Genomic DNA, 26,750 nt, shown 5'->3' with positions numbered 1-26,750 from the left:
ACACCGCCGCTGAGTGGGGACAACCTGGGGCATTCTGAGCATTCTGGGAAAAAAGCATGGACATTTGTCCTGGGAAAGAACAAGAGGTGGTGGCTGATAGTTCCTAGAGGTCAGGAAGGCAAGATGGCACCCAGAACCCACACAGGTCAAGAGTGGAAAAGAAGCCAAGTACCACCATCCATCTAGTTGCTCAAATCCAAACTGATCAGTCATCTTCGTTTTGTTTCTCTTTTTTCACTTACCCTCCTTCAACTGGTTCACCGGGAGGTCCCATTGGCTCTACCGCCAACGGATGTGCTAAAAGCCTCCATGTCTCCATCACCAGCATCTTGGTCTAGGTCTTCCTCATCTCGCACGTCGATGACTACAATAGCCTCTAGCTGGTCGTGCTGACTCCAGCCTTTGTTCCTACGCTCAACAAGAAGCCAGCGTGATCTTGTGAGAGTGTAAACCAGGGCATGCCACTCCTCTGCTCAAAACATTTCAGGGTTCCCCCACTGCTCTTAGGATAAAGACACCTTCCTTCCCAAGACCTAGAAAGACCCTGCATGGGTCGGCCCCCATCTGCCGCCCCAGCCTCCACTCACCCCACCTTCACCCTTGCTCTCTCCATGCTCCAGGAGATACAGGACAGTGGTTAGGAGCCTGGACTCTGTGGTCTGAATTGCCTGGACTTGAATTCTGGCTCAGCCACTTTGCAACTCTGACCTTGGGCAACTTACTCAAGGTCTCTGTACCTCAATGTCTCCCATCTGTAGGATGGAAATAATAATAGTATCTAGCTCATAGATACTAACTCACTTAATTGAGAGGATTAAGTGAGATTGCATACGAAAAGTTCTTCAAATAGCGCCTGGAATATAGTGAGCATTAGTCCTGCTTCGAGGCACTTACACTTGCTGCTCCTTCTATCTAGAATGTTCTTATCCCAGGTCTTCACTAAGCCAGCCCCATCTTCTTCCTTAAGACCGCAGCACAAATACCATCTTACTAGAAAACACCCCTGACTTCTCCCACCCCAACCCAGTCAACTCTGTCACAGTACCTGCTTCTGTTGCTTTCACAGCACTAAAATTTGATAAGTGAATGAACAAATGCACCTGTCTTCTTAGGGACTGCATTGGAATGTAGAATGTAGTTATAAGGTTCTTTGCAACCTTGACTGAGATTAAGGGATCAGAAACCTCTGTTTTAGAAATCTAGCTTTATGCTACTTGTTTATTTCCTAATTGTTTCCTTTTTTATATCCCCTTAGTGATTAGGAAAGTTCTCTTGGAAAATGTCAGCTCTCTCTTAGCTGTGCTAAAGGGCAAAGACAGAAAGGGGTTTTTGTACCAAACTGGGCCGGCCTTGGGGACTAGGAACGGGGAGAGTGAGAGACGCCTGGCGAATCCGAGAGAGCCCCAGGAGTGTGGGGAAGAAACAAGGCCTGAGGTCATGGCTACAGCCTGGTGACTCTTCTTAGGGGAACTGTCATGTTTTACAGCTGATTGTGTTAATACGGAAGGCTGAGTCCTCACCAGCCCCATGTGTCCCCGCTGTGGAACAGAAGTCCTGCAGTGAAGGGGAGACATTCACACTCTGCTTAGCGCCCAGTAGGCGCACCGTGACTCACTCTAGGGCATGCTTATTACGTGCCTACTGTGTGCCAGGCACTGTGCTATGCCGGGAGCATGCAATACCTTATTCACACCCCACATGGATCTTTTTTTTTTTTTAACTTCAACTTCTTTTTATTAACTTTTTAGTCACTCATACAATAATTTGCATCTATGAAAGAATTCAAATTTATTGAATGAAAGGCACTGCTTACGATTTACAAAACAAGTAAGTTGAAGAGGAAGCTTTCAGTGAATTAAATAATACAGGGTTTTTTGGATCTGTAATTGATAAACATTTAATTAAAAAAATAAACAGCGTGTATTAGGTCACCACACAGATTTATACAACAATCAGATGTGTAAAAACATAAGTAAGGTTTTATGGGACCCCAACACAGGTATCTTTTCCTAAATCCTAAGAGAGCCAAACAGTTTTAGAAGCTAAAGCTATTATGTTTACAGATGTGCAAAACACTAAGCAAAAATCCTTTATTTTTAAGAAAAAAGTACGTTTCCTCATTTTCTATTCTTGGCATAAATGTTAATTCTTCCCCGTGGAACCAAAACCTCCTGAACCCCTTTCAGTGTCATCTAAAACCTGAACTTCCTCTATTTCTGGATAAAAAATCCGTTCACAAATGAGCTGTGCAATCCGATCGCCCTTTTTGACTTGAAACTTTTCTTTGCCAAAATTAAATAGTACGACACCCACATTTCCTCTGTAATCTTCATCTATGACGCCAGCTCCTACATCGATGAAGTGTTTTGCAGCCAAGCCAGAACGGGGAGCTACTCTTCCATAGCACCCAGACGGAAGAGCTACCTGAATGTCCGTTTTCACAAGGGCTTTCTCCACAGGTGGTAGTGTATAATCATAGGCACTGTACAGGTCGTGGCCTGCAGCCCGCGCGGACCCCTTGGTCGGGGCGGTGGCGTGCTCTGAGAGCCGGACAAAGCGGAGCCGCGTGCTGTCCTCCGCAGGCCGGGGCCGCTTGCTGGGGGAGATGGCGGGTGTCGCTTCAGAGCAGGGCATGGCAGAACAGAACGCAAGAAAAGACAGCAGCAGAGAAAACAAACGCACACACCCACATGGATCTTTTGAGGGTCATTTTACAGAGAAGGAAACCGAGGCTCAGGGAGGTTAAGTGACTGCCCTAAGGTCACAGAACTAGTATATAGAATTTACACCCGAGTCTATGCTCTTAACAGCCTCCCTGTTTGATGAATAGTGAATCTCCAAGCTCCTTGTTGACTCTAAGATGGTGTGTTTTAGTGACAACTACACTTCAAAAAAAATTTGTCCACTTCAACTCTAATCATCATGCATTAAAGCAACAAATACTATGAATTAAAAAAACAAGACTGTGTGTTTTACAAAATTACAAAATTCAATCAAAAAAGAAAACAAATTGTTTGAAAATCAAACATAACACTAGAACAGTGGTTCTCAGCCAGGGACGATTTTGACCCCAAGGGGACATTTGGCAAGTTCTGGAGACATTTTTCATTGTTACGACTTAGGGGCCCAGGCTGCTACTGGCATCTAATGGGTTGGGGCCAGGGAGGCTGCTGAGAGCTCTGAAGGTACAGGACAGTTTTCCACAGCAAGGAATTGTGCAGTCCAAAATGTCAGTAGTGATAAGGTTGGAAAACCCTGCTGCTGAAAGAATGTTCAAGGCAAAAAAGAAATAAGCTTCTTTGGAAAAATGTCTCAGAGGAAATGGAACAGTTCTAGGTGGCACTCTTCATCTCCCCCTCATGATGGGCTAGTTCAAAAATTAAACAGAAAATATGCCTTTGGTAGTTTATCCGTGTGGGTCAAAAATCAGCTAACTGCTCTGAAACGTATCATTCTCCAAGTAGAATGAAGCCAACCGTTGCTCTACAGAACTGACCTCCCGTGACTTTGTCCACCAACACATTCTTTGCTCCTCTAATTCACATTAATCCAGGGTGGCAGATAGGGTTCAGAAACCTGTCTGAAACCATAAGAGACTCTTAACTCTAGGGAACAAACTGAGGGTTGCTGGAGGGGAGGGGCTGGGGGATAGGCATTAAGAAGGCCACTTGATGGAATGAGCACTGGGTATTATAGGCGACTGATGAATCACTGAACTCTACCTCTGAAATTAATAATACACCATATGTTAATTAAATTGGATTTAAATAAAAATTAAAATTAAAAAAAGAAAACACACAAAACCACTCTGAGCTCATGACTCTGGGCCAACCCTGACCCCTCGCTACTGTCTTAACAGAAGTAGCTTCTCCGAGGGCCTGAGACACCAGAGTCCTAGTTCCGTGAATGGTAGCTTTGATTTTGATTAAAATTCTTGAGCTGCAGGTCATATTTCCTTTGGTCTTTGTGGTGAACCGTGTGAAATAAATGAATGCGTCAGCACACACAAGGAGCAAGGAGATAGGACTCTGACAATTCTAAGCTGTTCACAAAGTTTTTCCATAATTGTGAATTCAGGGCACAGTTTTGATGCCCAGAAACAAATGGCTTGCAAAAACTCATCTTAGTGCTCTTTTTCCGAAAAGGTTGATGATAACTATGGCTTTGTTAAACTTTATGAATTACATTTCAAAAGAGAAAATACCACTCTAATCCACTTTCTATTGATGACAGCAAGATTAACTGTTGCCTCAAACTCAGGTCCCTCCCACAATGACTAACAAAGTATTTGTAAGTGTTGCCCAGGGATCCACCCGCTCATTAAAAAGGCCCATGTTGCAAATACCAATCTGGAAACCTTCTATTGGCTTCTAGAACAAATACAAATAAGCAGATTATGTCATTTATCCCCTCTTTGTATCTGTAGTTAGATGTGTGGAATAGAATGTGATGGAATAGATAAATGTTAAGGAAATAGTGGCATACAGAAATTTTGCTGCTGAGGAAAATACTTGTTTTAAGAGATACAAGCACCAATAAAAAGTCCTGCCAGGGGCTGGGATTTGGGGAGAATGGAGAGTAATGATTTACTCGGTAGAGTGTTTTATTGATCACGGTGAATGATCACGGTTATTCTTCATTTGGTTTGGTTTGGACTTGGGTTTTTTAATTAGTAGGTGTTTTTGTCTGATTGGATTAGGATTGAATTTAGTAATGAGAAGAAGTTAACTTTAAAAATGTATACTATTTTAACCATTTTAAAGTGTACGGTTCACTGATATCAGGCACATTCCTATCATCACTATCCTTGATGAACTTGTTTTGTAACTAAACAGTGGTGGTGGTTTAACAGCATTGGGGGTGTACTAAATACCACTGAATTGTTCACTCTAAAATGGTCGATTTTATGCGGTGTAAATTGTACCTCAATTTTTTTAAAAAAGTATGTACGTGGCTGTCGAAATGTGTGGTTCTATAGTGTACATTCAACTTGGTGTTCACAGGGTTAACCTGCATCTCCATCATCACAAAACGCCTCATGCATGTTTGCCTACTTAAGGTGTTTATACATATTATAATTTTCTCCCCCTTTTTGATAAAACAGGATTTAAGCTAATAAAGGTAACCAAATTACCAAGAAATATAATCCAAGAATATTAAAAATATGTCATTGAATTTTAAATGATTGGTGAACCTAACTACTGGGAATGCAAGATGTGTCCTGAATGTTTAAGTCAATTCCAGTCCTTCAGCTCTGTAATGAACAGCAGTAGGTCTTTCATGCACTGAAACCAATATGATTTTTTCCCTACCTTGGATGTCTATTTCAGCTGAAAGAAAAAGAGGGGGGAAAACACTCTTATGAAATAGTCGACCTTTCTATTTATTGTAAATCCCTTTCGAGCTGCTTCAAACAACTGGCTTTTTGTCCAGGTGTCTTGTTTATCTCTCCCAGTGTTATGGTGATAACCCAACCATTCTGAAATCCGCATCTGCAAAACCAGGTGGGAAACTAACACAGCATTACTACATTCCTCTAGAGCCCCCTTTTTTTTAAAAAAGCCTTCGGGAGAAATAGATACCCCCCCCTTCTCCAAGGCCAACATAACTCAAGGCAGCGATTTCAGAGAAAAATTTCATTTATGGTTAATTCGTCCAACCCCCTTACCTTCCCCCAAAGGCCAATGTATCTCCTGGGGTGTTTGGTATTTCCCTAAACTGAGAGATGGAAATAAAAAATGTTATATATACACAACACAGAGAGAATCAGAAGGGTGGAAAGAAGTAACTCTGGGCCAGTGCTAAAATCTTGGAGAGAGAGAGGAGAGAGAGAGGAGAGAGGAGAGAGAGAGAGAGAGAGAGAGAGAGAGAGAGAGAGAGAGAGAGAGAGAGAGAGAGAGAGAGAGAGAGAGAAAGGCTCGCGCGCACGCGCGCGCAGCCAATCTTAAAGCCTGGTGCCTTCCCTCAGGCTGGTTTTTTCTACTCCTCCTTTTCTGCCTGGATGCACGTGTTGGGGGAGGGGCCCAGAGGCAAAGTTCACCGCGCTTCCTTTCTCTCGCCAGCAACCCGGGCCAGGAGCCCCCCCCCCCCGCCCCAGTTCCCTCCCCTCCCCCTGCCCGCATCCTAGGAATAGCCCCTTACATCCCCCACCCCCCACCCACGGCGAAATCCTCCATCCTCCCCCAAATCTGATTGATGCCACCGCCGTCGAGTGGGTGCCTTGGAAGAAGTCATCTCGCCATCAAGTGTGAGCCAGTCCACCCGGGGGTGGGGGGAGGGCCAGCGGGGGCGCTAATGACACCTCACACCAAACACAAACGACAATTATTAGACTGTATTTAATTTTTAATGAATCATCAAGAGAAATGGGGCCGTTTTCGTTTCCATTGGACCCCTCTCCTTTCCACGGGCATCTCTTGGCCGCGCGGACCGTCCCCACCTCCCCGGAGCCTCGCAGCTCTAAGGCGAGCAAGGAGTCCCCAGATAACTATTTAGTATAAACAAACCGTGCGGCTTTAATGGAATTACCTCAGCCTGCTAGTAAATAATTTATAGTAGGCAGTAAATAAAATATGGTTGTATGTCTTTAAAAGAGTTGTCAAGTGGGAAACACTCACCAGAGGGACGTAAACCCCGAAGATTGCCACGCTTACAGACGCCGGTTGGGCTCGCAAGCCCGGGCAAGGCAAAGTGTTTTTATACCCCCGAAGGAAGGCGCTCGTGCTGCCGGAGCCGAGCCGGCAGCTCGCCGGGAGGGTTCCCGCGGGGAGAAAGGAAGAGACACGATGTCTTTTTCACTGGGCTGTGGGGCAAGTGATTAAAATGCAAAGGAAGGGGGCTGCACGTTCAGAATAATACCTTACGTTTGAAAGCCTAGACGCTTTCAAATTCGTTGTCGCGCTTAATCCTTGCCGCCGCTCTTGCAGGAGAACCAGGCCGGGCTCATGGTTCCCATTTTGCGGATGGGTACAAAAAAGGCTCTGAGGCTAAGGGACGGCCTCCAGGTCTGCCTGCTCGGGACTGCTAAGTAGGACGCGGGGGTCCAGGGGTCTTTGCACATCCCGCCCGCGCACTTGTGGTTCCCCGCGCCTCCCCCAGGAGCAGCTGCTGCCCTCCACCACACATGCTCACGCTGTCCAGCCCAGCTCGCTTGCCTCGTTTTACAGCCCTTCGGCATCTCTTCTGTTTTCCGTGACCTAAGGACCCTCTAAATACGTTTTCTGCCCCCCGTCTTCCCCACATCAACCCCCCCCCCCCAAGGCGCATCCCCAGTTCGGAGAGGAGGACAGATTTATGAGCGTCTCCTCAAGGTTACCCCCAAGACAACCTTGACCATGAAACCAGAATCTTGAACACTTGACCTAAATTTCCAAGGGCATCTGTTTCCGTCTGTAATTGTCACCAGGCTTCATTTGAAATTCGATCCTGTGTCACTAATGGTATTAACAGGAGCTGAGGTCCAACCTTCCAACGGGAGACTGTTGCATATGATTTTACTTCCAAACGAAAGTAAATCAGTTTCTATAAACCTGCAGCAACCCCCTCCCCGAGTACAATAAAACTGTTGTCGCAATCAATAAATCTCTGGTTTGGAGCAATGAAAATTAGATAACTGTTCTCTCTTTCTGTCTCTCCCCCCTCCCCAAGACAAAGCCACTATTCAAAGAACGGGGCGTCTTGTTAACCATTTCTGCAGTCCCTCCCTGTGCCCGGCGCCTTTCAGACACGCACCTCTCAGTCATCGGAGAGAACCAGACGTTTAATTATGGTGACTTTTGTTCGATCATTACGGATAATAAAGGCAACCTTTTCGCTAGATACAATTATAACGCAAGCTGCTCCAACACCTGCACGAATCACATTTGTCTCCAGCGTGTTTTCTCTCTCCTCCTTTAAACTGCCTTTGAATTTCTCCTTCTCTTCTGACCAGAAGATTTAATATGTTGCAAGAGATAGATTTCACGAAAACGCGTTGTCCCTTCTGTAGCTACATCTGCTCCGACCTATTAGGAAAAGTAAGACATTTTGATACTAATTGCAAATAAATTGTGATGTGTTCACCGAGTAATTGATTTAATGAAGTTCATATGAAACTCCTGAGATTGGCCAAGTGAAAGGCCCCCTGGTGTGTCTATTGTGGGGGGAAAGGAAGGTTGGTTTTTCGTTTTCTTTCTTTCTAAAAAAAAAAAAAAAAAAAAAAAATAGAGGTGGCGTGGCGGGTGGAGGGGGGTGAGGAGGGGGGTCGGCACAGATGTTACCTCCGCAGCCGGCGGCGCAGTGGCGGGAAGGAGCAGCCGCGATCGCGCCTCCCGCCCGCCCGCCCTCCGCGAGCCCTCGGTCCCGCCAAACGAAGCTCAGGCGGCCGCGCCCCGCCCGGACCCCGGTGGCCGGATGAGTGCAGTTCAGTGGCAGACGCGGGCAGCCTGCGTCCTCGGAGCTGCCGAGGTTGCCTGGGGTACTGCGGCTAGGCTCTGTTCCCTGCTCCCTGTAGTGCTCGACGCCGGCCTCTAAACCCCTTTCTCGGCCCAAAGGCCAGAGGCCAGCAGGCTGGGGGTGGGGGGCGGGCGTCAGGAGGGGGCATCTGGCGGCTCTGTCCTCCGCCCTGGCCCCCAGGCCGCAGCCCCGGAGAGAGTCGCGGTGGCTAGCACACGCCGCCCCGCGTGCGGGTCGTGGGCTCCGGGGTGAGGGGCCCAGGCCCCCTCACAGACAGCAACCAAGAATCCGGACGACCAAGCCGCTTTCGGCGCTCAGGCGGGGTTTTCTTTTCAACCTTTCTGGCCAGATACGTCGGCGAGTTCAGGGGCTGGGGCTTGCGGCAGAAAGGGAATACGGATTTTTCTCAGCACCTGCCGGACGCCAGACCCTGAGCTTCACAATTAGCTGCCCCTCTCCGAGCAAAGGGTCCTATCGCTCCCCCTAAACAGAAGCAGAAACTGAGGCTGGAAGGGCCCTTGGCAGCAACCTGCCAACAAAGTCCCGGCTACCCTGGGCCACCCGCGGAGCCGGGCTCTTTGGGAAGGAGAAGGCAAGTTCTCACAAAACCTTCCCCGGTTGGCTCCCCGCCCCAGAGCCCTCTAGATACTCTCCCGGGTAACTCAGTGCGGGGAGCGTGGGGGACAGGGCAGAATCGGCCGCAGGGCCCGGCCCACATCTCCGAGCTGACGGCGCACAATCCGCGGCTCGAGGGTGGAATTTTTGTTTTCGTTTTGTTTTAAAGAAAGAAGAGCTAGCTCCAAGTTCCTCAGAGTTGCCCTGCTGGTGAACTTTCCCCGACCGGCTCCCTCCCGGTTCGGGAGCCGGTAATCTGGGCCCCCGAGCGCCAGCGGGCCACGGCGGGGTCGGGGTTGGTGCGGGCTAGGCCGCCACCCGCGAGCCCAGGGGCAGCGGCGAGGGGTGGCCCTCCCGGCCCCTCCGCCCCCTGGGGCAGCAACGCCCGCTCCGCGCGCCCCGGGGACCGCCCGCCGCGCTCAGCGGGTCCCCACCCTCGGAGGAGGCGAGGGGTTTAAAACCCCGGCGGAGGCAAACGGTCAGCGCTGGGGTCGCACCGCGGCCACGTTCTCTGCCCACGAGGCAACGCCCGGCGCGAAACCAGGCGAAGAAATCGGCCCTTCGCCTCCCCCCTCGACATTTCCGGCTGGGTGGCGCTCCCGGGTCGGCCCGGGTCGGCCCGGAGCGCCCGAGGAGCGAGCGGGCCCCGCCTGGGTCGGGCCGCCGGAGGGCCCCCTTGTTCGCGGGCGGAACCAGGCACTTCCGGGGAAGCGCCGCGGCCCGTCTTCTGTCTCGGCTCGCCGGGCGCAGGCCCAGCCCTGCGGGGGCTCTCGATCAGCCGCATTCGTTGCTCAGGCCCCAGCATCTCTCCGTTTGCCCTTGGTGGGGCCCTTTTCCCCGTTTGGGGGGGCGCAGAAGGAAGGCGGCTGGCCTGCCTCACCCCGGAACGGGGGAACCCAGCTAGGCGCCCCTGCCCTGGGCTCAGCATTTCTGGGACCCAAGAGGGGCCGTCTGGCCCTCTGGAGCTCCTCCCCCACCCCCGGGCCTCGGCGTTGGTGAACTACGAGCAACTTTCTCCCGTCCAAGGTCACGAGCACGCTCTCCCGGGCCGCGAATCCCAGCCCCCGCCCCGCCACCACCCGCTTCGGCCCAGTGGCCGCTCGAGGGCCCGGGGCGTCGAGGAAGAGGTGGGCTCCGGAGCCGCAGGGCTGGGAGGACCGGGGCGCCGCGGGTCGCAAGGGTCTTCGGGATTGTGGAGGGAGGCGCGGGCTGGGAGAGAAAAGTTCAGATTTGAGCCGCCTGCTCCGCCCCCCCCCCCCCCAGGATTGTTTTGGGATGACCTTTTCTCTCCAATACGTGGGCACCAGCAGCTGATGATGTCGGGCAAGGGGCATGCATGCGGCCATTGTGAACATTTTTCACATTCCTGGGGCCAGGGGAAGATTGACAGGGGCCTTGGAAGACGTGGGAGCCGCGGCGACCCGCTTAGTTTGAAGTTGCAGCCTGCGCGCCACAGGACTTTTCCCCTCCCGGGCTCCGCGGGCCCCAGGACGCAGCTGCACCCCGGGCCCAGGCGGCCCGCTCTCCACCACCACCCCCCCCGCGCTGCAGCGCCCCCCTACGGCCGGGAGGTGGGACCGGCGGGCGCGGGGAGCCCGGGGTCCCGGGGTGGGGGCGGGAAGCTCGGTGCGCGCCGGCCCCGCCTGAGAAGCGGTCACCCGCGGGGCCTTGGCATCTGAAAGTGCGATTTGGGTAGCTGGGAGTGGAGATTTACGATCCTGGAGGACAGAGCGTGAAAGGGGTATCATCATCAGTTTTGACTGAAAGAAAGAAAACATATCTTTAACAAAAAGAAGGGCCCTTGCCATTCACCCGCGTTGTTAGGACAACGTGAACTATCCTTGAAATGATTAGTTCCACTTCAAAGGAATTTACATTCAACAGTGAAAACTCAGCCTCTTTTTATTTATTCGAAAAGACTTTTCACTACGGCGAGTCATATGTTCGGCCCTTCTATTTATTTTTCCGCATTCACGGTGCACTTGTATTAAATCAACAGAGAGAGCCGCACAAACGCACTCATTATGCGGACCAGCCCGGGTTCCGGGACCCAGAGCTCCAGGTAGACAGGGCGGGGGAGAGAGTGCTGGGCTTGAGGTCTGGGGCCACGCAAGGCGCCCTCCTTGGTGGAGGAGGTGGAAAGTGAGGGAAGTAGATCTGCAGAGAGGGAAGCATGCTCCCCGAAAACCCTGACCCAAGCCCAACCTAAGCGCAGTAACCCCAAATCTTGAGCGCTTGGTACAGCGCCTGGCACGCTTTAGTGTCCCGTGAAGAACGTGGACGCCAAGTTCCCAGCGACACCCCGGGAACATCTGTTAAAAACCAATCGGGTTGGCACAACCTCGCCAGGTCCAATTCAAGTCGATCTCCACAAATTGAGGAGCCTAACCCTATCTCTTAGTAGCCTGGGACGTTTGCGGGCACACACTCCCAGGGCTCACACGTCCACGCCCCACCCCCGGGGCCTCTGCTTGTCGCCAAATCCAGGAAACCTCTGATCAAAGGAACAGAAACAAAATCTAGGAGTGGCCCGTCGTCGGAGCTGGGTGCTACCTCTCCAACTGTCCTCGGAGCACTTCTGGGCAGCGGCTAAGATAAGGTTCCAGCCCTCCAGAGACAGAGCAGAGGCCCCCCCCCCCCGGCTCTCCCCTTCACCTCATCCCCCACCCCGAGCCCCCTCGTCCCCACTCCTATCTGCTCGTTCCTTCAGCCCCGGGGTGGAGTTTTTCTCAACAAGAACGACCACACCAAACTTTCTCTTGGTGATCTTTTTCAGCTTCTGATTAAATAGGAAAGAATCTGTGTTCGCCATAGTATTCGAGAGTTTGTCTGCCATTTCCTACCACGTCTTGATTCAACACCCCCCCCCCGAAAAAAACCTGAGGCCATGCCTTAAACTACTGTCAACAGGAATTCTAACAGTTGTCCTTTCTAACCGGGTTTTGGGGTCTCCTTCACTAGATTCAGAAACAGGGACCACAGGCTGCTAGGCTATGAGTGAAAGGCCACCCGCCTCTGTTTGGCAGCAGAGGTGTGAGTGGGGAAGGCCCTCATTTTCCTGTCTTTGCAGACGATCTTTTGGATTGAATGAAGACTTGGGTTTTGTTCCTGTCCCTCTTTTGTTTCTTCTCTCCAAACCCGAAGCTTTTCCTGAGGTGTCCCCTGCAGCACCCCCTTCCTGCTCTCCTGACCCTTAGGGACCATCCAACTACACAGTGGAGTCAGAACCCCAAGCAGAGCTCTGGATGTGCTGCGCCCCAGGTGGCTTAAGAGAATGTGCGATCGCAAGACTCCAGCCCCCCCACCCCCAACTAGATCTATGCTTTAATCGTTAACATTGAACTCCTGGAGACTTCCCAATGGGTTGGTGTTTGTTCTGCGGTGGTTATCAACACTTGACTGCAAACACATTCCAGTGCCCATCCTGGTGGGGCTGTCTTGGAGGTGGCTCTCTTAGGCAGGAAAGAAAGGAAGGAGGGAGGGAAAGAAAGAAAGAGAGAAAGCGCGAGAGGGAAAGTGGAAAAGGGGAGGCCCCAGAAGAAAGCAATACTGTGAGGGCGCTGGGAGGCCTCCAGCTGAAAAGGCCAGAGAATGAGAGGCTCAGGTCTCCCAAGGCAACTCTGGTGGGGGGAGGGCAGGAGGAGGCGTGTGAGAAAAGTGACACATCCTAAAGCACACCCCAGGAGACCTGGGGATCTAGGAAGGACTCAAAATGTATTTCTAATTACTTTTCATGCTCCCAGGAAAGGGGCTCCTTTTAAGTTCTATTTTAAAAGCTTGTTATTGTGCTGGGTTATAGTCCACAATTGGAAAGCGCTGTTTATACATTTTAACTTTTTTGTACGCGGTGAGGGGGTGGCAAATGCTGGAAATGCACTTCTCTGGCTAACTCTGTACAAAATCAGAACCTGGACATTTCTTGAATAATAGTTTTCCCATTATAAAAATCGATGAAGAGTGTCAAGGACATTGGTTTGCCTTTAAAAAAAAAAAAGGCATAGGTTCTCTGGAGGAGGAAGGGGACTCGCGTTCATGTTTCTTTTCTGTTTATCTCTCAGGTGGCTTGAGGCTCCCAAAGTCCAAGTGTGGATTGTGCGGACATGAGTGCAGAACAGACATCCGGTCAGCAGAGGGCACACTCGTCACTGTCAAACCCCATTTCCAGATTTGGAGGTGACAATGGTAGGTGGGGGCAGGAATGGTGGGCCTAAGCTCTTTGGAATGGAGCTCCCATGGAGATCTAGAAGATGAGAATAAACGACTATTTCTTGTAGGTTAGACACAAAGAGAACAAGAGGGTTTTACACCCATAGAGTTTCTGAAAAGTAAGAGTATCACAGGACTGGAAAAAGAGACCTTTAAAATCTTGATTTGATGGGTATGAAGTTGGGGTCAGAGTTTCCACTGAATGCAGACCCGACGTCTGCTGTGTGGCCATGATACCTTGAAACACTTAGGCCCCTTCAAAACCACGAGGCAGCTGGAAATGTTGTAAAGAGCACTGGATGTGACACTGAAAGCGCTTGGTTCTAGGACCTTCCAGTGAGTTCTTAGGCAAGTCTCTTCCCCTCTCTGAGTTTCTGAGTCTTCACCCGCAATGTAAAGGCGAAGACGGGGAGGTAGATCATCTCTAAGGTCCCTTGCTGCTCTAACAGTATGCGATTCTGGGAACAGAATGAAATTTGGGCCCACTTAGACTTTAATCCTCATATTCTAGGGTCCTCAAACCACGGTTTCTTAAAGAGTAACAGGCAGGCAGGGGTGAAGGTGGCAAGCAACGCTGAACCACCGTGATACTAACTTTTCGCATCATCCAGCCTGAGAGCCTTTTGGAGAGCAACACTCATTCTTGAGTGGTGGGAGCCATATGCTCCCAGGGGCTCCCAGGCAGCGTGCGGGGAGGTGCAGGTAGAGATTCTGGAGAAAACAAAAGCCCGAGACCAAGGCACTGTTCCCAAAGGGGAGACTCGGGTTCTGGGGCCAGGCCAGAAGACTAAAGCGGGAGTGGGCCCTGCACATTCTCCTGGGTTCTCTCAGATTCAAGAATGCCGTTGTCACTTGTGACAAATGTGTGCTCCTCGGGGCTTTTCAGCAGCGAAGGTCTGGTTTTTCTCTGCTGCGCGATTTTTACCCTGAGGTGAACACCTGAAGCAGAGCCTTGAACTGGGCTTTCTCGTGCTTGTCTAGAGTGTAGAGTAGACTTGTTGACCACAGAGAATACAGCTACTGCTGATCTTGTTATTCCACTCTTAATTGGCATGAAACTTCTAAAATCAACGACAAAGCCATGGACAGCTGTGGATGTGCACTTGCGCCCTGGCTGAGCGGCTGAGGACATGTCCTGAATAGGCAAAATCATGAACTCCCTGAAGGCCTGAGGTCTACTGTGTTCTGGAACCTGCCTCCTCCCCCCCCACCCCCGCACTTCCCAGCCTTATGTGGCCCAGCTGAGGGCTCACGGATGATGAAGGTACAGATGGGGGAGCCTGGCAGTTGGCAAAGTTCGGTGTTTGGGAGGAAGTGCCATCCTTCACTTCAGGCCAGTGTCGTCCGGCACGGTGGTCACCGGCCATGTGTGGCTATTGAGCCCTTGAAGTGTGGCGAGTCAGATTGAAGTATGCTCTAGGTGGAAAATGCACAGCAGATTTTAAAGGCCTAGTACAGAAAATGAATGCTAAATATCTCATTAATAATTTTCATATTTTACATGTGGAAATGATTCTGGGTTAAATACAATATATTATTAAAATTACTTTCAGCTGTGCCTTTTTACTGTTCTTCAGTGGGGCTACCAGAAAATAGAAGTTACACATATAGTTCACAATGGCGCCTCAAATTCTGTTTCTGTTGGGCAGCATTCCCTAAACAGTTGGCAACTAAACACGGACTCTGCGCCCAGCATTAGAACAGACCATGTTTTCTTGCTTCGCGCGTCTCTGGAGTCAAGTACAGTGCCTGACGTGTACTCGGTGCTTACTCTCCAGTGAATGGATGAACGGATGCCCCCTCCCACGCCCCAAACCCTAGGCAACACTGACTTTGCCCAAGCAGCTCCGCCAAGCCCTTGCCTGGTTGTAAGTGCAAAGAGCTGGGGGAATTGGAGGAACCCTTCGCTCACCATTCAGTTCAGCCAGCCAATCACGAGCTGTGTGACCTTGGGCAAGTCACGTCTCTCCTGACATCCTTCCCTTCCGCGGGATAGCAAGAAGGTCGGGCCAGACAGTTGCTCTAGGCCCGGTCCAGTGTGGATACTCTTGAGTCTGTGACCGGGGAGGGGCGGAGAAACCTTTCAGCAGAGCTCCCTTCCCATCCGGGATCACAATGAGGCCCTCAAGGGCTCTGCGGGCGCCTTCTTGCCTAATTACTTTGCCTCGAGTCCTCTTGGCCTTTGTCTGTTCTGCTCGGGGCTCTCGGGCTCTCGCTTCTGGCCCTCCTCCCCGTGCCCCAGGCAATGCCGCTACTGTCTTTCTCCTGCTTTTGTATTGCTCTGCCTCTCCAGTGGCTGGCAATGGGAAATGAGCAAGGACGAAAACATTTCTCGTCCCTGAATTGACCACCGAGTGGGCGTGGGAGGGACCAGGACTCCTTGTCCCCCTTCACTTTTGGCACTCGGGCAGCGGTAAGGGACATTGCTGCCAGATGAGAAGGCCAAGAGTTAGAGCCGTGGGGACCTGGGGCAACATCCCAGCGGGACATTTCAAAAAGCAGCCAGCCGACTTTCAGTTTCCCTCACTAGCATTTGCTAACCTACTGGCGCTTTTAAAACTCCCCCTGGGGGCGCCTGGGTGGCACAGTCTGGGAAGCGTGGGACTCTTGATTGCAGCTCAGGACATGATCTCAGGGTGGTGAGATGGAGCCCCAGGTCCACTCGGCACGGAGACTGCTTGAGACTCTCTCTTCCTCTCCTTCTGCCCCATCCATCCCCCCCCCCCACACACACACCTCTAAAATAAATAAATCTAAAAAACAAAATTCGCCCTCCAGTTAGGGGTTCCGTAGTGCCAATTCGAAGCATTTGCTCATCTAGCTGTTGAATGGGAACGAAAAGTCCCTAGCTCAGGGGTCCTAAACCCAAATGCCTTCCCAGGGGTCAGGCAGGGAACATTAGAGGGCAGGGTGGGTGAGCATAAGGCAATCAGGAGTGGTAGGAGCTAGGTCAAACCGGACTGCTTGTCCTGGCTAAGCGCATTCAAATTCTTCTTCCTTTTTTAAAACACAATGCTCCAGTGACCAAACAAAACACCGCCCTCGGCTGAGTTTGACTCCTATCCACCGTACTTGAGAGTTGGCCATCCTGCCTAGCTTACCTGTTGTCGAGGTTCTGACTAGATTCTTTCTGAAGTCTACATTTTCTTTCACAATGCTGGATGCCATGCTAAGCAGTGTCTATTCAAAGTCTCAGTTCCAATCAGCATGTGCCAACCTTCCCTTCTTCCCTCTCCTCTCCATTCCTAGAAACCCCTGTTCTCCACTCTGGGAGCCTCCACGCCTTTCAAGGGTTGCTCGAGCATGAGTTAGGTTTAAACTTCACACCAAAGCAAAGAGTCTTCATGAGATTTGCACCGTTTGAAATCAGATTACAAATTTTCTGCCAATTTGCCCCCAAACTTAAAATACTAGCCGTTGTATACACAAAAGTTGAGCTTCTTGATAACTTGGCATTTCTTCTAATGGGGAGACTCTCTCTTGGCTCTTGATCTCAGGGTCCCGGGACGGAGCCCTGAGTTGGGCTCCCAGCTCAGTGGAGAGCCTGCTTCTCCCTCTCCCCCCTGCCATGCCCCCTCCCCCTCCCCCTGCTTGTGCTCACGCCCACTCTCTCTCTGTCAAATAAATAAAATCTTAAAAAAAAAAAAACATGGAAAGGGGAAAATCTTCAGGCAGCTGCTTTGCCTTACAATCTTTTCGAGGAAAGACTCACATCCTGAGGATCATTTGTCGAGTGCCTACTATGTGCCAGGCACTCCTCTAGGCACCGGGGACACCTGGTGAGGTGACAGGCAGTCCGTGCTCTCCCGGAGCTCACGATCGACGATGGCAAAGCCCGGGTTTTGGTGAAGCTCAGACCTCACTTCTTGGAGGAAGCCTTCCATGGCTCCCCAGCCCCCTCCTCGGCCCCTCTTGTGCAATTTGTGCACCCCTGGCCACAGCCCTTTTTACTCCATATTCTAGTCGCCTGTCTACTTGAGGGTCCCCCAGTGTGGACTCTGGGCTGCCGGCAGGCAGAGAGACGCAGGCTTCATCATTGCTGTACCCCCAGGGCCTAACACGGTTCCTGCCACATGCCATAAAAGTGTGCTGAATTCGTGGGTGAAGACTGGACAATGCCATGTACAGTTTGAAAATGACCGAGGAGACTCGAGGATAGTGGACTCAGAATAATCTGTAGTTTCGTGATTTGAGGTAGATCACCAAGCAGTCGGTTACTAGAAGTCAAAGGAATGAACGTCTTGGTTGTGGGGTGACATAGGGCCCGTGCTAGAATCTGCTCTCATCACGTTCATTTGAGCAGGCCATGGAACACAATAACATTACCATACAGTGAAAAACCACTAGATTTTGGAGGAGGTGGTAATTTGAAGCAGAAGTATAAGAATATCCTTGGAGTGTATTTCTTTCGCCTTTCCTGGGTTTGAACTTTTTTTCTTTTTTTTTTTTTTTCTTTTCTTTTCCCGGGGTGGGGGTGGGGGTGGAGTTTTTTAAAACCCATTGTGCAGCTTTTTAATTTAAAGGCAATTGTTGGGGAATTGAGCATTATTGTTCCATTTGTACTGATAAGAAATTCAAGTCCATTTAGATTCTTATAGGTGTTGCCTTCCTTCAAAACAAACAAACAAACAAACAAACAAACCTATAGCTTTTATGACTTCGTTCCTGTCTCTTTTTCTGCCCATGGCACATCCATATTTTCTAGGCTAGCACCCTCCTAACCTCAAATACAAAACACCCCCAGAGACATTTTGGAGAGCATCTTACGCTGGGACAGCGTTTGAAGCATGTCCTTTTCCCCATGCCGTTTCTGGAGAACTGTTTTAAACTCAGTGCACCCTACCCTTACAGCCTTTCATCTCTCCGTCCCTTCCTTGTTACCATTCGCTCAGTAAGCTTCCAAGGATGGATGATTTCGCCAGGCTGTTGCAAAGGGTCCTGTAAAATGCTTCCTGTTTTCTTTCCTGCACGCATCCCTTTAATTCTGCGTTTTGCCAGGGCCCTGAACTTTGTGCTCAGGCAGATCGCAGTCGGCATCTGCACCTCCCGAAATGCCCCAGTGTCTGCATTTTGCAGCTCTGGGGCCCGAGTCATCCATGACGCCCAGGGTCCCCACCTGGCTCCCTGCGTGTCCCCCCCCTCCCCCCCCGGCTCCCAGTCAGAGCACTGTGTGGAAAAGGAGCCCTTTGAGTTGTGGGTTGGGGCCTTGGAGGGGAAGCTCCTTCTTCAGTGATCACAACGCACCTCATTAAGCATTCTTTTCTGCCCCATTTTCTCCAGAGAGGAGGCTTGGGGTCTGTCATGTTGGAGGACGGCTGCAAACGCGATAGTTTCCGTCTGGACCTGCCCCATGACTCCCGGAGACATTTCAGCCCGGCCATGTGTTTGTTCCCCGTTGACTGAGTTCCTGTCAGCTGAGGAGTAAGTTTGAAGTAGTTCAGCCTGAAGTGTAGCGGTTGGCTTGACCCTGGCTGACAGGGCCGCTCGCACTGTCAGCAATGGAAAGTGCTTCTGGCCATTCCTCCGTTTCCTTCCCTCTTGCCCTTTCCCGGCAACACTTCTTGGCTACCGGGAACAGACACACGGTGTAATCACTTTTCCTGCCTGACCCGGGGCCCCGGAAGTGCTAAAAGGGGATCCGATATTTCTAGGAAATAGAGGGGTGTGTGTGTGGGGGGGGGTACTGGGGGCAGGAAGGAGGCAGTGCCAATCAATCAAAGATTTTCTGGCCTCATATTTTCATTTGAATGTGTGAAAGGAAAAATCTGAAGACTTAGTCATCCGACTGCCAACTCTGTCTTCCTGCTGGAGTTCTATAGTCAAGGCAAAAGCACCTGCTGTGTGTCCAGCTCTGTGCCTGCTACAGAAGGAGACCTAGCGGACAAAACCCTTGCCCTACAGCTATGGCCCATCTTTGTTGGGCTCTGTGAGGCCTTGCAGGAGCAGTCTATCCTTGAGGCCTCTAGTTCTTTCCTTCAGCCCATGTCTCGGGGTGGGTTCTTCAGGAAGCAGATGCAGAGACCGTTAGAACACAATAGATTTATGAGTGGGCTCCCTTGGGATTAGCATCTGTGGAAGGCAGGGAGAGGAAGGCCGATTAGGCTGAGGGAGATGGCGCTGGGACGCAGGCCCCGTGATTGCTCGGCGGCCACACAGGGCTCGCCAGAGGGAGATGGCCCTTCAGTTGCCCTGCGTTCGGCTGCCATGGCTAGACCTTCATGCTGCCACGGGATCAGTCCTTAGATGTGCGCCACCCTGAAACGAAGCCTGACCTGGGACGAGGGGACTCTATGCAGCTGAGGCAGTTTCTGAAGAGTACCGCCAACCGCCCAGCAACACATCTGTCCCTGGAAGAAGACCCAGGGGGCTGGGGGGGCTGGAGTCACAGTGACTACCGCAACCCACTGTAAGCTGGCTTTTCGGAAGCCAAATGATCCTGCTCACAGAGGCCAGCAACGAACCCCTAATTCGAAATCTTAACGGCCCTGTCTTGATCCTCTTCTTACACGGATTTCCTGAGCAGTTGATCAACTTCTCCAGCTTCCAAACCTCCCTGCACTTCTGCTGTGGTTGACTTTTACCTTCAAAGCCATCGCTCTGTCTCCTTCACTGAACCACTCAATCGTAGGTGCTACCCGCCCCCCTCCTGCCGTCCTAGCTCCCGTCCTCTGTCCCCCTGTGTTCTTTTTCTCTCAGGCTGATCTAGCTCATCTGCCTCCAAATGCCAGTGATCCAATGACTCCCTAGCCGCATCTCCCTTCTGAGCTCCAGCTGTATTTCCAACTGACCACTAGATATCCACACCAGGAACGGCCTGCTGCGGCAAACTCAACCTGTCCGTCTTAGTCACCTTGGGCTGCCAGAACAGAAGACCACAGGCTGGGTGGCTTAAGCAGCAGAAATGTATTTCCTCACAGTTCTGGAAACTTGAAGTACGAGATCAAGGTGCCAGCAGGGTCTTGGTCTGGTGAGAGCTCTCTCCTTGGGGTGAAGACTACCACCTTCTTGCTGTGCCCTCACATGGCCCCTTCCCTGTGCACACATGGAGAGAGAGAAAGAGGGAGGTCTCTGGCATCCCTGCGTCTTCCGATAAGGACACCAGTCCTATTGGAATAGGGCCCCACCTGTATGATGTCATTTAGCCTTAATTACCCCCCCTAAAGGCCCTCTCTGCCAATAAAATCACATTGGGGGTTAGGGCTTCAGCAGATAAATTTTGAGGGGGGGACACAAGTCAGTCCAAGACACCGTCCTAAAATGAACTCTCTATCTTCTATGTCTGTCCCTCAGGCTTGCCCTTCCTCCCTTCCCTTGTCAGTAAACCACACCACCCAGTGGCTCGAGCCAGAAGTTTGGGAGTGATCTTTGCCTTATTCTTTTCCTTCACCTTCCGTATCCCAGACATAGGATTCATCTCTTGCTGTGTAACAAATTATCCTGGGAACTTAACATCTTGATGTAGTAAACACTTAATATCACACTCAATTTCTGTGGGTAAGGAATCCAGCAACAGCTTAGATTGGGTGGTTCTGTCTCAGAGTCTCTCATGAGGCTGTGGTCAAAATGTCAGCTAAGGATGTAGTCACCTGAAGGCCTGACTGGAGCTGCAGGATTGGCGTTCAAAACTGGTCACTTATGTGGCCATTAGCAAGAGGCCTCAGCTCCTCATTAGCTATGACAAAAGGTATTAATTCCTCCACAGATGGGCCTCTCCACTGAGCTGCTTGAGTGACTTCATGACAGAACAGCTAGCTTCCCCCAGATTGAGGGATTCAAGAGAGAGCAAACAGGAGACCACCTGTCTTTTATGACCAAGTTTCAGAAGTTACACACCCTCACCATATTCTACTCAGTGGAGACAAGTTACTGAATATAGCCCACACTCAGAAAGAACAATGAATTTCCTCTTTAAAAGGGCAGTACCAGATAATTTGTGGACGTATGTTAAAATATTCCAAACATCTCTCGTATCCACCCAACTTCCATACATTCTTAGACCATTACACTGGCCTCCTAGATTTTATCCTCTCCTTGCTTTTAATATTACTAAGACCTGGATGTAATCCTGTGAACCCCACTGGCTCTCTGGAACCTGCAGAAGAAAGCCCATGTTCTGCAGCGTGACCTTCAAGGCTCTCCATAATTTTGCTGGAAGGTTTTTAAATTTTAACTTTAAGTTTTACCCTATTACCTCCCTGTAAACAATCCATATACATTCTCACCGCCATGCTTTTGATTATCTCTTGAATCTCTCAGCCTGGGATTGCCATAGCTGTTCTAAATCATTCCTTTGCCCTGTATCCAGGCCCGGTAACCTTGCAGTTCCATGAGAGGCAGAACATACTTCTCCACCCTCCAACTTTGGACTCAGCTCTGTGCCTTACTGTGGTCAGGAGGATGTTCGATGTGATGGAGTAGTTGGACATGCTCTCTCACACGCCTGCCGTGGCCGTGAGAACAGCTGTCTTTATGCAGCTGCTGCCCTTTCAGCCTGAGCTCCAGAAAGAACACATGCACGCAACACACACACGTGCGTGCATGCAATACACACACATGTGCACACATTTGCATCGTGGAGCCAAGCCCCAGTGGAGCCCGGCCTAGATCAGCTGATTGCCGGAGAACATACAGCCGTATAAGAACAAATGATTAGTATGCACAGCTGCTTAGTTTTGAGGTGGTTTGTTACACAGCACGACTGTGGCAACAGCTACCTCATCTGCTCTTCTTCCCTCCTTTCTTTGCTTGCGAAAATTCCACTCATCCTTCAAACTTCAGCTCAGAAGACACCTCCTCTATGAAGCCTTCCCCAGCCTTTACAAGGAAAACCAGTGGCTCCTTCCTCTGAAATCTTGTGCTTTATTGGCATTTTATGACAGAAACTGTTTTTTCCTTTGTACTTTCAAATTGCTAGTGAATGTGTAAGTTTGTTGAAAGCAGGTGTCCCATTCTGTCCTTTATGTGATCTTCTGAACACTGGGCACATGGTAGCCACCCAAGAAATGTTCAATGACTAGATGAATGAATAAAAACAGTAGGTAACTTACTACTCGATTGGGGAATATAAAACATACACACTGTAAGTTCTCAGAGTCAATCACAATGGACCAGGATACTCCAGAGTTAGTAAGATGTTTATTGTCTGGTAGCTTCTCAGTGAAGGTTTTATTTTAGTGGTTCATGAGTCCCTGGATGCAAGGAATAGACATTCACCCAACCTAGCTCAAAAAAAGGAGAGTTCATTGAAAATAAATGACAGGGGGGATTATCAGAGAACCCAAGGTCAATAAACGAAGTAAGTCTGGCATTGTAGGAACTGAAAGCCATCAGGAACTGACACTATACAGATCACACAGTCCTTGTCCCGTGGCATCTCCAATCTCCTCCACTCTCACTGTGGATCTGCTTTCTCACGTCCCCTATCTGCTTGCACATGGAGCATCAGGATCATCTTCAAATGGCTGTTTCCCATAGCTACCCGGCTCGGTTTCCTGCAGCCTCAGTTCCATGTTCTCAGCACGGGGATTGGAATGGACCAACTTGATTTAGGTGGATTTCATCAGCTGAGGGCAGGATGGACACGTTCACTTGGACAGCCTGGGCTCCCCTCTTTATCGGTGACCACGGGTGGGAAGCAGTTCTTGGAGAGTGTGTGGGTAGGCAGACACCTCAAGCTTGCCCGCTAAATGGCTATTGCATCAGAAGGTCGGGACCATGTCTTAGAGGAGGGGGATGAATAGCCTTTATTTTATGGGCATACTCAGCAGCCTTAAGGTCTGAGATCATCAGAACTTGTATAAACTGTAGAAGGAGAGCCTCACTGGCCTGTGGCCATCACTCTTGCCTGATGCCCACAGCAGGGTCATGGTCTGGTGAGAGCACGGTGTCTGGCATATGACAAGCAGTCAATCAACGTTAGCTATTATGATTTAGAGTTGTTGCAAAAGGGCTACATTCCTGAAGATTTGGATCTGTGGACTCCTAGATGTGAAGATCTTCCTGCAGAACCTTCAGGCTCTGAGAACTCAGGATAGAACAGGAGGCTGAAAGGACAAAGCAACTTCTTAGGGCCCTCTGTGAAGTGACAGTCTTGCAGTTATCGTGGTTTAAAATAGTTAACTTGATTCGCCCACTGTTTGGAAGACAGGACATTCTCAGATGCCACGGGTTAGACAGAGTTGGAAAACCTAGGGATTGGGTATGCAGATGAGGTTGTGTACTGTACATGTTACTTCTTCAGAGGTATGTGGGGCTCAGAGTCCTTCCCCAGGGTGATCACTGTGATCACGGTGATCTCAGCTCTCGGCTCGCTGATGAGAACCAGAGGGATGAGAATGCAGCTACTCAGGAGTCATGCTGTTGAGTCCTGAGGATGTTTGACAGAAGAGGAAGTGTTACAGAGAGGAGAGCTTTCAGGTAATTACCTGAGGGAGGGAGGGAGGCTCAACAGGGAACATGGAAGCCCCTAGCCCAAGCACATGCAAAGGTGAGGGCTTTTAGAGCACCCCAAAGGCAAGAGGAATGTAGGTCCGGATAGAGGGGACAGTCTTGCTATTTGAGCAAGGTGCTCTGGGCCTAGAAAAGACACTGTGTTGGGCGGGCACCTAAGCTCCATTAAAGCTGGCCTGGGGGAAAAAGAATAGCTGGCCTTGGGTCTGTCAGGTTCACCAGTGTTTTCTGAGAGCCTCACATGGAACCCGCCCCACGGTACTGATGGGAGACTTTACCAGCTAGCATTCATTCATTGATTCTTTTGTTTATTCATTTACATGATCGTTCATTCATTCATTTGTCCAATCATCCAGGCATACATGCCTTACAGGCTTTTCCAACTTCGGGACCATTGATATTTTGAGCCAGATCATTCTTTGTGGTGGGAGGCTGTCCTGTGAATTGTCTTAAGTGTAAAGGATCCCTGGCCTCTACCCCCTGGGTGCCTGTAGCAGACCTCCCCCGATTGTGACAACCAAGCCTGTCTTCCGATATTGCCAAATGTCTCCTGGAGGGGGGTGCTAAGTCATCCCTGATGGAGAACCACTGTTACCAGAATTCAGGAGTTTCACTGAGATTCCCTGAGAATGATGATTTCAATCTGAAATCAAGAGGTGCACCCAGTGTTCAGCTTTTCCATGGAGAGAGGGAGCTGAGAAAAATAACTCAATCTTAGACTGGGAGTGTATAACGTATAACTGAGGAGCAGTTGGCAAGAAAGGATTCAAAGCAAGGATATATTCAAACTTTTTGCCCTTGTGCCCTTCTAAAACAATTTTGAAAAAATAAGCATCCCTCATATGTATTCTTATTTACTTATTTTTTCGGCTAATGGAGTATAATGCACAATATACTTTTAAAAATGGCTTTCTGCGGCTTTATTGTGATATCGTTGACATATAACCTGTATTCGTTTAAGGTGTACTCTGTGATGATTTGATACATGTATATACTACAAAATGATGACCACCACAGGGTTAGTTCATACCTCCGGCCCCTGACTTAAGGTGTTTTGTGGTGATAACATTTCAGATCGATTCTTTTAACAACTTTCAAGTATATAATAGGGTACTGTTGATCATGGTCACTATGTTATACATTAGATCCCCAGACCTCTTTCATCTTACAGCTGGAAGTTTATACTCTTTGACCAACATCTCCCCATTTCCCCCACCCCCCAACCCCTGGCAACCACCATTCTAATCTCTATTTCTATGAGTTCGGCTTTTTTAAGATTCCACATATAAGTGAGAACATACAGTATTTGTCTTTCTCTGTCTGACTTCTTTCACTTAGCTTAATGCCCTCAAGGTCCATCCATGTTGTTGCCGATGGTTGGATTTCCTTCTTTTGTATGACTGAATAATATTCCTCTGTGTGTGTGTGTGTGTGTGTGTGTGTGTGTGTGTGTACACATTCTGTATCCATTCATCTGTCAATGGTCACTTAAGTTGCTCCCATGTCTCGACTACTGGGAATAATGCTGCAATGGACGTGGAGGGGCAGACATCTCTTTGAGATAGTGTTTTTATATCCTTTGAATATATACCCCGAAGTGGAATTGATGGATCGTACAGTAGTTCTATTTTTAACTGTCTGAGGCACCTCCATATGTTCGGAGTGGCTGCACCAGCTTGTGTTCCCACCGACGGTGCATGGGGGTCCCCATTTCACCACAGCCTCCCCAGACAATCATTGATGAGGATTTTCTGCCTGATTAGTTCATGTACCTGAGGTAACTATTACTTATTGCTAGAAGGGGATAGGATTCAACATTGATTTTCTTTCCATTTTTTCATTTTTATAGATATTTAGGAAGAAATCTTACATAAACAGGCATATTGGACTAGAAGAAGGAGTGGAGTTTTGTTAGAGCAAATATCACCTGAGTTTTCCAAACTCTTTTCATGTGACATGCTCCCCAAATCGCATAATGATTATCGCTGAGAATTGTTTTACATCGTGGTAAAATATACATCACAAAATTTCCTGTTTTAACGACTTTAAGTGTGCGGTTCAGTGATTTTAAGTACACGCCACCATCCCTCTCTACAAATCATCCACCTTCCCAAACTGAAACTCTGTCTCCACCAAACACTGACTCCCCATCCCCCCCTGCCCTGGGCCATCCTACTGCAGAACCACCTTTCTCCTTTCTGTAGCTAGGAATTGGAGGCTCCCCTGATAAGTAGGACCAGACAGTATTGGTCCCTTTGTGGCGGGCTTATTTCACTTAGCATCATGTCTTCAGGGTTCATCCGTGTTGGAACATGTAACAGGTGTCAGAACTTCTTTCTTTGTTAAGGCCGAATACTCATCCATTCTGCGTATGTTCTCTATTTTGTTTATTTATCCAGTGACGGACTTCCCACTCGCTTCTACTTGTTGGCTCTTGTAAATAATGCTGCTTCCAACCTTTTTGCTGTTGCAACCAGGAATAGCGAGCTGCTTCTACCCTTGGGCTGTTGTGAACAATGAGGGGAGAAATATCCGTTTGAGTCTCTGCTTTCAGTTCTTTTGGGTTTATACCCAGAAATAGAATTGTTGGATCACAGGGTAGTTCTATTTTTAATTTTTTTTTTTGAGGAACTGGCATACTGTCCCCCACACTGGTTGCATCCCGACCAGCAATGCACAAGAGTTCCATTGGAAAATATTTTTAAATGATCTCTCAGCTGACAATACAACTCGACCTTCCTTCAATTTTGTTGAAAGCAAAGAACTGGATACCACCTACTTGCAAAGAGATGTGTTACCCAGTCTTGATTAGAGTCATCCACTTTTTTGACACTAGCACAGTATTTCAAATTGCCTTGTTATTTGTTTTCCCCAGAGGTGTTTACATTCCCGGAGCGATGCACCAGAGTGAGAGTTGGGATGGGCGAAAGTTAGCCTTTCTTTGGTAAAGTGTGAGAAGATTGGAGGCGAAAGGAAAGGTAGACAAGCCAGACTGGCTTGTTGTTCCCACCATGGATACTTTCTCGGGTGGATAAGTTTTAGGGGGG

At 49.5% G+C, this 26,750-nt stretch overlaps 1 protein-coding gene across 1 annotated transcript; it reads right to left on the bottom strand.

Moving 5' to 3' along the window:
* Window positions 1-1,879: 1,879 nt before the first annotated feature.
* Window positions 1,880-2,634, bottom strand: LOC113931021 (deoxyuridine 5'-triphosphate nucleotidohydrolase, mitochondrial-like). The gene has a single exon (XM_035725677.1). The coding sequence runs from the start codon at window positions 2,632-2,634 to the stop codon at window positions 2,143-2,145; it is 492 nt and encodes a 163-aa protein (XP_035581570.1). The 3' UTR covers window positions 1,880-2,142.
* Between the last annotated feature and the right edge of the window lie 24,116 nt (window positions 2,635-26,750).

The sequence above is a fragment of the Zalophus californianus genome, chromosome X, assembly GCF_009762305.2.
Source record: "Zalophus californianus isolate mZalCal1 chromosome X, mZalCal1.pri.v2, whole genome shotgun sequence".
Taxonomy (NCBI): domain Eukaryota; kingdom Metazoa; phylum Chordata; class Mammalia; order Carnivora; family Otariidae; genus Zalophus; species Zalophus californianus.
This window is presented reverse-complemented; position numbering and strand designations above follow the sequence as displayed.